This window comes from Falco punctatus (genome assembly GCF_963210335.1).
Source record: "Falco punctatus genome assembly, chromosome: 6".
NCBI lineage: Eukaryota > Metazoa > Chordata > Aves > Falconiformes > Falconidae > Falco > Falco punctatus.
In genome coordinates this window covers 67105386-67118989 of record NC_137585.1, presented here as the reverse complement: position 1 = coordinate 67118989, position 13604 = coordinate 67105386, and the positions used below count along the sequence as shown (strand labels likewise).

Below are 13604 nucleotides of genomic sequence, written 5' to 3'. Positions count from 1 at the left end.
TGTTCTATTCTTATGATTCAGTGTCTTGGCTGTAATCAGCTCCCAGGGAAAAACCTGAAAGCTCACTGACACACAGCAGCTGATATCATTCGCACCACAGGATGGAAGTTCTTCTGGATGGGAGCTCTCTAATTTTGCAGTGCACCAAGCTCATTATCTGCACCTCATAAACAAACAGCAAGTACAACACCTAATAAATCCCACCGCTGAGAGAGCTTACACTGTACCAAAGGATTTGAAAATGATGATAGTTTTACAGTGACAGTGACAAGAATGTAGGACGCAGAAAGGCACATAGGAGGTTTTCTCAGAAACAGCAAACAGGCAGCCTTGATGATAGCCACAACATAGACCCACTGAAGATCAGGAAGCTATAAAGATTCTGGTGGAAGTACAAGCATGACAACTGTCCACAACAAAGGAATCAGTGAACCAGATTGGAAATTAATAATTATCATCATCATCATCATCAATAATATTACTAATAACAACAGTAACAATAACAATAACAACAACAACAACAATAATAATAATAATAATAGACGATAATAATAAATGATGATAATAATAATAAATGATAATAATAAATACATGATACTTTGTTCCTTACACTCACCCAGCCTAGAACTGATCCTTTTTGATGTATCTTAAAAGTTCATTGCATTTTTATGGATGCTTTTATAGCCTTGAGAATTTCAGGTGTCTTTTGTTGGCAGTGATGTTCTATATTATCCAGGCTTTGTGGTCATATTAAATGAATGCAAAACCTAAAGTCTCTGAGCTTTATTTAATACCACCTCTCAGCACAGGCTGTTATTAGTTAAAGCTCTGTCATCTTTCCTTTGCCACAACATGATGGGATTTATTTTCTGATGCTTTGACAATATCCTTTGGGTTAAATAAATACAGAAATAGATACAGTTATTCCAATGTAATGTAAAGATATACCTCTCACACTTACAAGATTCCCTAAAAATCACAATCTTTTACAATCTATTTTGTTATTATAAGTCTTCAAATTTGCATTATAATGAATGTGATCATTTAAAGAAGTTCATGTTTCCCACATCTCTCTGGACTGTGAAATTTTGGGGTGTGGGGGTTTTTTTTTGGTTTTTTTTTTTAAGAAAACCACAGAATTTTTCAATAATCACAAGACTCCAATACTAAAGTCTTTAAGAAAAAGATCCTAAAATTGTGAAGTCTGGAAATACTGTAATACCAAACAATATTTAATCCTCACCTGAGACCTAATTATATACAGGACTTTGTGAATGAGTCAGACTAATTAATGCCAGGAAAACCTTAGTAATTTTCATTAGCATGCTTAGTATTCAAAACTAAATTGCTCAACCTGAAAGGAATCTAAATTAGAATAAAAAACTTTCCTATTGCTTTTCTTTTCACCTTAATTTTTGTAGCCATAAGCCAATGACTTAATGGCATAATGTCTTAAAATTTGCCTTTGCCATTTCTAAGTACTGAATGTTATTTTTCACAGTGTACAGTCTCAGAAAAAATTCACTCATCAGTGTTCTTTCAGACCTTTTTGCTTATTCCCATGCTGTTCCTTTCTTTATTTTCCATTGCAAAAGATTGATACTCAAGGCATAATTAACATTAAGTAGAGCTGAAAATGTTGTAATAAACACCTCGGTGTCGAGGTACTTCAGGTACCTCTTTCTATGTAACTGAACAGGCTGCTTTTACAAGCTTTTACAACCTTTAAAAGTTATCAGTTCATCCTGCAGCAGTAAAACTGCAAGTATTGTAGTCATACACACAGTTTCAGAGAGTTTGTAACAGACTTGATAGGACACTTAGAAAAGCCTTGTCTTAATAACATGTGCATCGTCTTAAACTCAGGCCACACTTTTCTGACCTGGGTTAAGTCAAGGAAAAAATCCTCCTGCTCTCATCCAGCGTGCCAGGAAACACACCTGTTAGCCCGTGGTGTGAAAGCTTTTGATCCTTGCAATTATTTTATCAGAATTGGACATCGTTCAGATACAGAAATCAAATACTGTAGTGATGACTAGATCTTTCACACTAGAAGCTTTGAATGAATAGAATTCCACACATGTATTAATGTCTATGGAGCCTCCTAAAGACAACCACAACATTTAATTAATTAATATAGTAGGAAGAAAAGTTATTTTAATGTTCCCTTGGCTGATGCATCCCTTCCTTGTTATGTATACAGGGGATATTATTAGTAGGGTCAGAAGTGATGTCTAGTTGCCTGACACTTCCCAGCATAGCACCATTTTTTGCTGTTTATAGATGATAAAGTCTAGCCGTTTGAAATGACTTTCTTCTGTATTTGACATCTGCCTCATCCTGTTTTTTCTGCAGAAATTTTCAGGCATTTCTATGAAGGCGCATGGGAGAAAAAATGTGTAATTTTTACCCATAAAAAAAAAAATCCTATGAACTGTCTTCATCCACAGTGTTTTTGAGACAAAGATCAAAAGCTACAAACATGTAGGTAAAAAGGGAAACTATGGAGTAAAAAGACCAGAGCACCACTGAGAGAGAACAGAGGGGATAAATAAAGAAGGTCATAGTTGTAGGGGAGGGAGAATGACAAACAACATCAGTGCCCAGCAAAGCATCTATTTAAAAACTGAAAAGCATCATAAAATTCCTCTGTATTACCATTCTGCTACCACCAATCAGCAAATGTTTGTGAAGTGCACATACAAAGTGGGGCCCTCTGTCTTTGTTTGCTGATCTGTGTAGAGAGGATCACACCCTACTAATCTCAACTCATTCTCCTCTCAATTTGTCTGACAATTCAAGGAGCAGGGTGTTTTCGGGTCTGAAAAATTTTGTCCAGGTGAGAAACCATGTGGATGCCATGTGAAGAAAAACCTCTGTTTTTTTCATTTACTTTTGAAAAAGGAATAAATTAGTTAGGAATTAAGAAATTCCAAAAGTAAGATATTGCATGGTTGATTTGTCCTTTACATATACATAATATTTAATTGCAAAAAGGTTACCTGCCTGTGTAGGTTACCCCCTTCTTTCAGTTAGCATGATGTACCTTCAAGGTGAACAGTTAAGGAGAATCGTGTAACAAAGGAGAATTTTTTCTTATGATCCTTATTTATTTGCTGGAGCTGCTGGAAGACTTTCACTGAATGACACAAGGATTTGAAGAAAGATGGTTTCTTAGTTTTGAACCCAATGTGGATTTGCAAGAGCTGAATTCTGCCCGCAGCCCTGCCTCAGACTCATCTCTGTGACAATGGCTTCTGGCAGATGGTTAATAAGACGCAGGACTGATCTCAGATAAACATAGCACTCTGAAAACTAGAGTAGTCACCAGTGAAAGACAGCCAATTTTAAAAAAGGGAATTCCTCCACTCTCTTTTACACATCCATTTTAGGATAGAATTAATTGCCCTTTGGAGATGTCTGGCATTCTTCATTGCCTATTGAAAAAGCCTAGAAGAGCAGCATAAATTACATGTCTAAGCTTTAGAATAGATGAAGTTAGCTAAAATCCCACCGTAATTGTCTTCTTAAACTTAGTGTGACTGGCTAAAAATCCAGGGTCTGAGTTACAGAAATGTTGAGCAGCAAATGGAAATGAATAGGAATTTTGCTCCAAACATAGAAAACATTGCAAAATGTTAAATACTCTGTAAAACCATGTCCCAGGAGTACCAAAATCAATGGATACTTTTATCTTACTGTCTCCATTTCTAGTTTAGCAGAGGAAGGATAATGAATGACACCACATCTCAAAGGGATGTTTGAAATTTTTTTTAATTGTAATATTTATGAAGCTGCAAATACACTAATGAGTCCCAGAGGGGACTGGGGGGAATAAATAATTTCTTCTTCAAAGGAGGGTTTGAACAGTAGGAACAGATAAAGTATGAGGTTATACAATATTAGAAAATATTGATTAGCAATTAATTATACAGGAAATAAATGGTGAAGTGGTCTTATGGATAAATGTAAGGAAAAAAGTGTTATTTTTCCTTAGATAAAGTTTAACTTGACAGAGCAGCCATTTGCTGACTATTCATATCTCATGCTCTGAGTCTAATGTCTAGGGCATCCAATAATGCTTAGTAAAACAAATATTAAAAGATTTGCAAAATATCTCTGTGATTAAAGAAGTGAAAAAGTGTGTTTTATAACTTTGTAAATCCTAACTGGTTAAGTGTCTAAAATAAATGGTGATAAATCAGTGCTCTAAACTTGCTTTTTTTCATGTCAAAAGTGTCCGTCCATGAAATCAGTGGCACTGAGGTACTGGCATGAAGTGGGAGAACTAAGATGTTACATTTAACAGAAATTTAACAGAAAATTTCACATAAGGGCACTCAAGATAATAAAATAAAACTATAAAATCAAAACAACACAAACCTTTTTTTTAAAAAAAGCTAATATTTTCCTATATTTGTTTTTTATCATAACTAGGATGAATGTGCAAATTACATCCGTGTTCTTCATCGATACAACAGAACGCATCTTCTGGCCTGTGGAACAGGAGCTTTTGATCCACTTTGTACTTTTATTAGAGCTGGGCATCCATCAGAGGTAAGAAATTTCTTTTACAGTAGCGACTCTTTTGGTCTGGATTCCAGCAAACTCTCTATGGTTAAAAATAAATATCTAAATTCAAGTGCTCATACAAACCATACAAGAGATATTTTCCCTGATGAAATGTAGTGCGGGTCTAAAATTCAGTTTGTGAGTAGAGAAATTAATTAAAGCTTGAATGTATATTTTGGAAAATTATGCAAAGAACTCAAAACCATCTTCATCTTTTATTCAGTTATTTTATTACTAGATAAGTAATAAAATAACTTATCTATTCAATAAGGAATTCTTACCAAAAAATATTAAATTGGGGGGGGGGGGGGTGTAGCTTTTTTTTTTAATGAAATAATACACCATATAATAAAATACCTATCAGTTAGATGACAGATGGAATACCTTAATAATTCTTTTGTTAAATTCAGCTTCTTAGTGTTGATCATATTGAGCAAGTGTGTATTAGCTTTTTAATGACACTTGTAGCTGAGTGAAATAGTATGGCAAAGAAGATCATTAAGTGCAGCATATAATCAATATTGTCAACATATTTCTTATGCAAAAAATAGAATTTGTCTGGATTTTTCAGAAATCTGGATCCTTTCTGACACAGATATTTAAGATCAGGATTAAAGAATCAGCAAAAGTACCAATTTCTCATTTAAAATGGGTGTATAATCCTCCTTAAGCATTCAACCTAATCCTGATTACATGCAACCTATGTGTTGCTACATGGAGGAAAAAATGCTGACTGGTTGATCCTGCTGACATCTTGCTTCCTTGCATCCTTGTTTCATTGCACTCCCATTGCCAGTCTTAAAAAACATATGGAGTTTATGGATCTATTTTGAAATTCCTGACATAAAAAAGCCTTCTCAAAGGGATGATTTTCTACAACAGTTATCAGATTGAATTTGTGGACAAGTTATAAATGACATTACTAGATCTGGACCTTGGAAGTCCATACTTAATGCAAGTTGGCCATGCAAAGTTATCTTTTATCATATACTTAGTAATTCTGAAGGACTCATATACCCAGATACGACATAAAACAACTGGTAAGGGATCCCACTGTTTATCTGAGCTGCCCTGCAGTCAGAGGAGGATTTCACTAGGCTGCTAGAGGCACATGTGATGACCACTTAGGCATCTGACCATAGATTCTTGGTCCTGCACTTTGTGAAGTGGGACCTGATAGATGGAGAAGATCTGCAGCCCAAAGGTAAGATTGGCTTTTACTGGCAAATGTCAGGAAAAGACACTGGACGATGGTCTTGCTTAGTTGTATCATATTTAATGATGTCTTCTGGTAAAGCTGAGCACTTGTCATGGAGCTGATGCTAAAGCCCCATCCAAGAGAGTTCTTGCTTCCCTTTATGGCCAGGAGTGGGATTTTCAAGGTGATTGCAATTACATGAGTCCACATTAGAGGCAAGCTAAACTTTGTGGATATAATTCATAAAATAATAGAGAGTGAACCATAAAGACCAACCTTACTAATGACCATGAGAAAAAGTAAATCTTCAAAATCAAGTTGCAACTTCTTTCCTTTCCATTTCCAAATATTTGCAAAAAACTTTAAGCTATATTATAAATAGCCAGTTGGATGTATATACATATATAGATATAAAAGAAATCACGGAAGTGTTGTGTTTATAGTTTTATGTAGCTGAGATTGGATAAAACAGAAGAACTCTCCTACATCCTAGAAAATTAAAGCTAAATTTTGAATTATGTTTGATTTTTCCCCTCAGTTATTCCACATCAGAATTAGTCAGTTTATCAGTTTATAAATAATGTGTTTCCCCTGATTCTTTTTCTCACAAATTTCAGCATTAAACTCTCAATAACAAAATGGTTTAATTCTGTCTCTTACATCACGTTAATTGTTGTACTCCACACTTAACTGACAGTTTTGTACCTAATGAGTTAAAGCAGCTCTTCAGACTTGTCCCATGCCTACAGTATTGTTTACCTCAGAACAATAGGAAAACAGAGGGCAGGGGCTGGAGCTGACGTAAAATAAGCACTTGGATTGAAAAAATATTAATTGTAGATATAAAGGTTTTTAAAGTGTACTCATTTAAATCAACTCAGGGTGGGTTTACTCAAGGGTTATTTTAGTAAAATCTTTTTGGTTAGGTTTTTCTCAGTAAATGTTTGGTTTGACAAACCAAACTAGAACCACATCACCAGAAATAATCTCCAAGGGTCCAACCCATGCCATGCACCTCAAACTGCTGTCAGAATCAGAAGCATCTAGCGCAGCACTTAGATTTGAGGTTATCTGAACTGCAGAAACACACTGCCTTCTGAAACTGAGGAAGGAATTAAATAATACGTAATTTTAAAATAAGGCGATTTTGCATGTCGTCTTTGCTCCTCTCATGAACTTCCTGTCAGGCTTCCTGGTCCAGTTTGTATTAATCAATGTCTGTATATATAGGAACACTAAGATAGCATAAGCAACAGGCTAATAAAAATAGAAACCAGAAAAACAAAAAATGAGAAACAAGACTCCTATATAAGAATGTGTGGCCCATGATCATCCCCTTATGTATCACTGCGCTTCCTTTCCTTCTTTTTGTTTATTATTCTCCCTTGTCAAACAGGTTCTAAAATTTTACTCACACTGAAGTCATGGGAAAATCACCATTTTTCTATTTGTGTAGACCAACAGGAAATATATTTGCTACACTACTAAGTAGCTATATTAGTTTCCATTATCTGAAAAGCTGACCATCAGGATTAAAAAAGACAGGTGCCATGTGTATGGTAGGTTAAAAATAACCCATGGTATGTGACTGAGTAGACAAATTGGTATTTTTGCTTTCTTTGACTGATAAGAACATCGTGAAACTGCAGGAAGGGAAGGGAAGGGACATGTTCCTTAGAAAATTGCAGTGCAGTCTCTGCTGATCTCTGTTTGGTCAGAGTATCCTGATCCGACAACTTCTGGTTACTGTTCCCCATTTCTTCCATCTCAGCATCTCAGCTCCTCTTTCTCACCATCTGACTGTTATGGAAAGAAGATAATAAATGAAACAATCTTAAAAATATAATGATGCTATTCCATTTATAAATAAGACCCAAACACCTTTATTAAAAAAAAAAAAAAGTAAAACAGACTTTTCATTTGAAGGGTAAATGCTGGTTTATAATATGCAGTTACAAGCAGTTAAATACAGTTCATAATATGCTGCTATCTGAAAAGAACATTTTTTAGATATTGTTGACATTTTGTAATAAATATATTGAACTTCAATTTCAGTAAAATATGACTTTGATCACAAACTATGTCACTTCTGAACAGAATCTCTTTAAGTAGCATAAGGTGTATTTAAGGCTTATATACACATGGACAATGACACTTCACAGATGCGTAAAGGTATAAAGTGTTGGAGGTAAAGAGGGAGCCCTTAGAGCAGACTCCTGTGTAACCAGATAGCTAGCTAACACAGCATATGAAACTAGACTCACTCTTCTACATGGAACTATGAATCAGCAGTATCAACAAGGAGAAAATACTTGTTCTGTCATCAGGGTCCTTAACCACAAGTTTCATCCTGAGCTGACGATGAAGGGAAGATGCAACCCTCTCAGTAAAAACTGCAGGGTTCTTAAATTACAAAATGAATATAAATACAAATTAGTGATACAGGCTTTTTGCAACATGATAGAATAGCAGGATTATATTTTCTATAACCTTACCTGCAGCAATTTATTGAGCAGACCAAAGAGAAATAATTTGTTGGAACAAAACATCCAGTCAAGATTCTTGTTCCTGGTGCTCAGTAGTCCCATGCTGGCTTGCCACAAAAGTTTACGTAAAGTCTTCTGTTTCTGAATAGCCATTTGATAATAAAATGGAGCATTACTGTTTTTCCTCTGAACAGTGAGAGTATCCCAAAGCCATAATCATGGTCATTCTGTATGGCATCCTGATCTTGTGTTTAGCACATTTTTGTAAGGTGTAATCCAGCTTGTGGAAAGGAACCTTCTGCCTCCTGTATAAAGCCTTACATTCTTGCACAGCTGTGAGTCCATGTTTTCTTATCAAAAACAGGTTTGAGCTGTGTCTTGGAGAACACTGAGCTTTTATCCATGATCAGTGAAGCCAAAAGGGGAGTTCTGTTTCCAGAAATGCACAGAACTTGATTGCCTCATTGGCAGATCATTACTCCTTGGAACTTACTGAAAAACAGAACCTCTGGGTTTCTCAAAAAACACAGTAAAAATGTCCATTCCCCTAACCAGTCTCTCTAGAAAATAATCGTATAACTTACTATGTAGTAATTGAAACATGCTTTGAAAACTTTCAAAACCAAATTGTACTACTATACATTACAAATGTTTAAAGGCTTCTGTCATGCTTTTAATGGCTTATAGAAATCTAATGATAGTATGTATTTTGTCTTAATATAAAGTATTATATTTGAATATGTTGATCCTATAAACCAACAAGCAATAAATATTGGCTTTATTGAATTCTACCTTGAACGTGTGTTATGCTAACAGCATCTAGCCAAATATATTTTTCTAAAAAAAATATTTATAAATTATATGACAAACTATATATCCATTTGAAAGATTAAATATATAATGGTTTGCTGCAGTCTTTCTATTGTAATACTTGTTCAATTGATATTGCTTTGGAATTCCAGAGTGTTCACTTTAGTAAAGCTGTTGCCAGGTATTATCTTTCTAAAAATATACAAGTGCAGTCACTAACAGTAACATGCAGCTTTTCATCTTTTTCTCTCTTTCTAATTACCCTGACTCTGATGAATGTTGCTTTCCCAAATTTAAACATTTCAGCAAATTACCCAATGTTTTTCTTCCATTTAGAAATAAATTACATATTAGGAAAAAACAGAGTGCTGACTTTGCAGACAGAACAACTATTGGTGTCTGCAGAACAACATATTACAAAATCTTGGCCAAAAAATCCATAAGAAAATTAATTTTCAGCCAGTAAGTGAGTTCATTATCACTGACTTCATGAAATGCTTCCAAATGTCAAAAATCCATGCAGGTCAGAAAAGGTTGGGTTCCTTCTGTTTCTATTTTTCTGTCATTGAGAAATGCAGGAGAGTTCATTTTTTTTCTGGGGAATGCAAGAGTCAGAGACCCTCCATCCCAAATTTCCCATGATGAATTTAATTTAATATGCATTCTTCCCATGCACTCTGTGAGAAAAACATCTGAGATAAGTCTTCAAACAAATATAGAAGAAGAAAAGTGCAGGGAAAAAGAGATTTTACTCTTCTTCCATTCTCACTAAATCAACATTTGTCTCTCCTGTTGCTTTTAATGCCAATGCAGAAAGTGGGGAAGCATCTGCACCCATTCCCTTCCTTTTGTATTTATATAAACTTTTCAGTGTTGGCAGTAGAAAATAAGTACTGGAGGAAGTGCTTTCTGTCTCAGTCTGTGGTCCTGCAAATCTAGCCGCTAGTAAAACAGTACTCCACTACTGTTCCATATAGCTCAAAATACCCTAGGTGGATTATGATAAACCTGAGATAAATTAGATGTGCTACCTGCAGTTAGGCAATGATTTTTTTCTTAATGAGTTATCTGTTCAGCAGAGCAATGGGTTTTAGGGATGCTCCAGAGGCCTTCCAATGATCCAAACTGCCTTATTAAATACCTCACAAAGCACCTTTAACAAGCCCACATGAGGGTTCCAACAGATACAGCTAAAGAGATTACTCTGCCTCCATAGGACCTGCAAAATGAGTGGCAATTTGAAAACAATGTGCAGAAGTAATATCCTAAGTTTTTGCAAACTGTTTGATGACAAGATAGAGCTGATTCCTGGAAGAGGAAGGCATCTCTGCATGACAACACTTGATGGGGGAATAAAAGTTGTGGGAAAGAACAGTGCATGAAGAATTTCTCTTCTAGAACACGCTGTAAATTTTTAATATGTACACTGAGCTGGCAAAGTACCATTTTCAGTGCCTCATTTAACTCAGTAAACTGCCTACAGCTATGTTTCTCCAACCTCAAAAGGCTGATGGACCTAGTCACCCTTTCCACAAAATACACTGGTGGTTTCTGGGGGTCTCCCCTTGGTGTTCCTAATCTGATGTATTTTTTATTATGCTATTTCCTCTGCAATTAGCCAGATGAGATTCTGCTTATCAGGGAACAACAGCTCTAAATTCTCAGTCTTTAAGGCCTGTTAGAAAGGAATTGCCTTTAGTGAAACAGCAAGTGTATTTGTTTGTTTGGAGAACACTTCGGTCAAGTTGGAATTTCTTCTTTCTAATCTATGTTGCCCTTAATATCTCGTTGGATGTAGGGAGGGGCAGTGCCTTTTCTACATATTCTGTGCTTCATAGCAAAATCAGGCTAAAGTTCAACAGTGCAATAAGCTTTCCGTTTGCCTCTACACCAAACAAATGCAGGCAGCACGAGCTCCTCAGCTTGCTCTTTAGCAAAATGAAGTGAATTGATGTGGAAGTTAAAAGAGAATGTTCGAGTCATACCTCAGGCTAGTTTTTACAGGGCATAATTCTTCTGCTTGTGACCAGCATTTGGTAATGTCATCATTCTTTCACCTTTGTTATGAAATGAAATTGTACACATATTTATAGGTATTATTTTAGGATATTGTTTCTGACGTATATTTATAATCAAAACAAACAATGATCTGCCCAGTTACTCCCTTTCCATGCTTTTTCCTATTACCTCATCTGTGCTCTCAGTTTGCAGAGGATTAGGGAGGAGGAACATCTGGTTTCACTGACCAAACAGAAGTGGGTGTTGGTCAGTCCTTCATTAGATAGAATGTGTGACAGATTCTTGCCCTGAAAATATTTGCTTAGAGGTACAGTGCCCCTAGGCATGAGCGCAAAGCCACCAGTTAGAATGCCAACCACCAAATCTTAGCAGGTTTTTCAGCTCACTATTTATGCATTTGAATCTGCAATCCTAAATACTATGAAACTGCTTATTTATTGCAGTCCTCTGCATCTATAGTTCATGTGAAATTAGTCTTTAAGTTGGATGATGTTTAAACCAGTATCAAATGTTCATATACATAAAGTGCTGCCAAGTAGGCAGCACAAGGTCCTAGAATCTTTAACCAGAGGGGTTCATTACATCATCTAGTCTGAATGTCCACATCACAGCTTGTCAAATTGCACCAAAACATCCAAAAGTCCCAAATTTCAATTAAATTAAGGTATTTCAGGTTTTGGAAGTGAAATGTGTGTGCATTTCAAGACAGATTAAATGGTACCGACACTCATAATAGGCAGGAAATTGTTAGCTGATGATTACCCCTATGCTCATAGCATACAAGAAAGGTGCTGTGCTACAAAAGGGAAAAAGCTGAAGACCCACTTCAACCCTGACTTGAAGAAGTATTTCTCACTGAAACCAGGGTTTACCTGTGTACTCCTAAAATGAGAAAGTACTAGCCAACAAAATATAAAATAATAATAAAAAAAATTCTGCACCAACTGAAGTAACAATCCAACTTCTGCAACAGGCCAATCTCCAAACTTTTCAAAAGAAAAGACAAACATCCTCTTGTGAAATGGTGAAAAGGTTCCTTCTGAACCAATGCCTATGGTTATGTGAGAAATTAAAGTTCATGTGTTTTGGATATAATAATTACCTTAATGAACAGCTGTGTATGTGAAGTGTGGTAAGGATAATGAAGAAAGGACAATTCTGTTCTTCCCATGCTTTGCTGGGAAAGGGGTAGTAGGTATTGCATAAATAGGTATTGCATAAATAGAAACAAAGGCCAAAACCCATCCATTTTATGTGATCAGTCACACACCGCATGGATAATTTCTCCCAGATACTGAATTAAAATATTTTCAGGAAAATATGTATTGTCATTTCAAAGAATCCAGATAATGGTAACACCGCTATTTCTCTGGCAAGCTGTCCTAACATTTAATTACTTTCAACGTTAGGAAATAGCCACTTATTCAAGGTTAAATTTATCTAACTTCAACTTCCTGTCATTTAACCTTGATACCCCTTTGATAGTAAAGTTGAAAAATCTCCCACTATCTAATCCACATCTTTTCCACATATAAGTACCTATGCACAAAGACCAAGCCACCTCTTCACTTTTTTTTGATAAGCTGAATAAATATAGCTCTTTAAACCTCCTGTCACAAGGATTCCTCAATCTTATTTGTGTCCTTCCTGTGAACTCTGTGCAGTATTTTCACGTGTTCTGGAAGTGCAGACACTAGAACCAGACATGCTGTTCGATGGCATGTGTACAGGCAAGGTCACTTCCCTACCTCTGTTTGAGATCCCTCTTTCCATAGACTCAAGTGCTGAGTCCTTGGCACAGCATCACAATGAGAAATCTCTTTTTAGCATTTTGCACTTGGGACCCAAAGTTCTTCTCTGGAGCACAGACTTATCCCAGGTTACACACTTAGCTGAGGCACCTAATTAATAGTCTCACATGACAAGGTCAATGAAGAGATTTCTAGAGGTGCCTGTCACTGTCAGCTGTAACAAGGCACCTGGGATAGGATCTTGGGATCCTAAATGAGGCACCTCAGCCTGATATGTGAAAGTAATCTGAACAAGATCTGACCCTCCATCTTCTAGGGCATTCTGATGTACTTCAGATAATAGACTGTGTTTCCTACTCTAAAACACACCACTCTGGATACAGTTATATTAAAATCTACTTTGTTAGCTTCTGACCTTTAGCTTAGTGTTCAGAGCACCCCATAACCTGAGTGCACCCAGGGCTCTCATTAACCTTTTCTCTTCATTATTTATGCCTCCCCATTGCCACTCAATTAAAAAATCATCTTTCTATCAAAAACAAAATGTAGGGAAACCTCCAGTAAAAAAAGATTCATTGATGTGTACCTAGTAACAGCTATACTTTGATATATGTCAGCAGTTTTTATTTCTTAATAATTCTACAATGCACATTGTTTCATCAAACAGCTACCTACTAAGTGAAATATCAAGTATTTCAAGTGGTATTTCAAATAATACCAATTACCTGAAACTAAGAGAAAACCAAGTATTCTGTATCAGCACAGTTG

General features: G+C 35.9%; 1 protein-coding gene across 1 annotated transcript in view; it reads left to right on the top strand.

Annotated features, from left to right (window-relative positions):
- Positions 1-13604, top strand: part of SEMA3E (semaphorin 3E) — a 175859-nt gene that overhangs the window by 115120 nt on the left and 47135 nt on the right. Inside the window, exon 4 of the mRNA XM_080392038.1 lies at positions 4438-4557. Coding sequence (XP_080248164.1) covers positions 4438-4557 — 120 coding nt within the window. The remainder of the gene's footprint in view (positions 1-4437; positions 4558-13604) is intronic.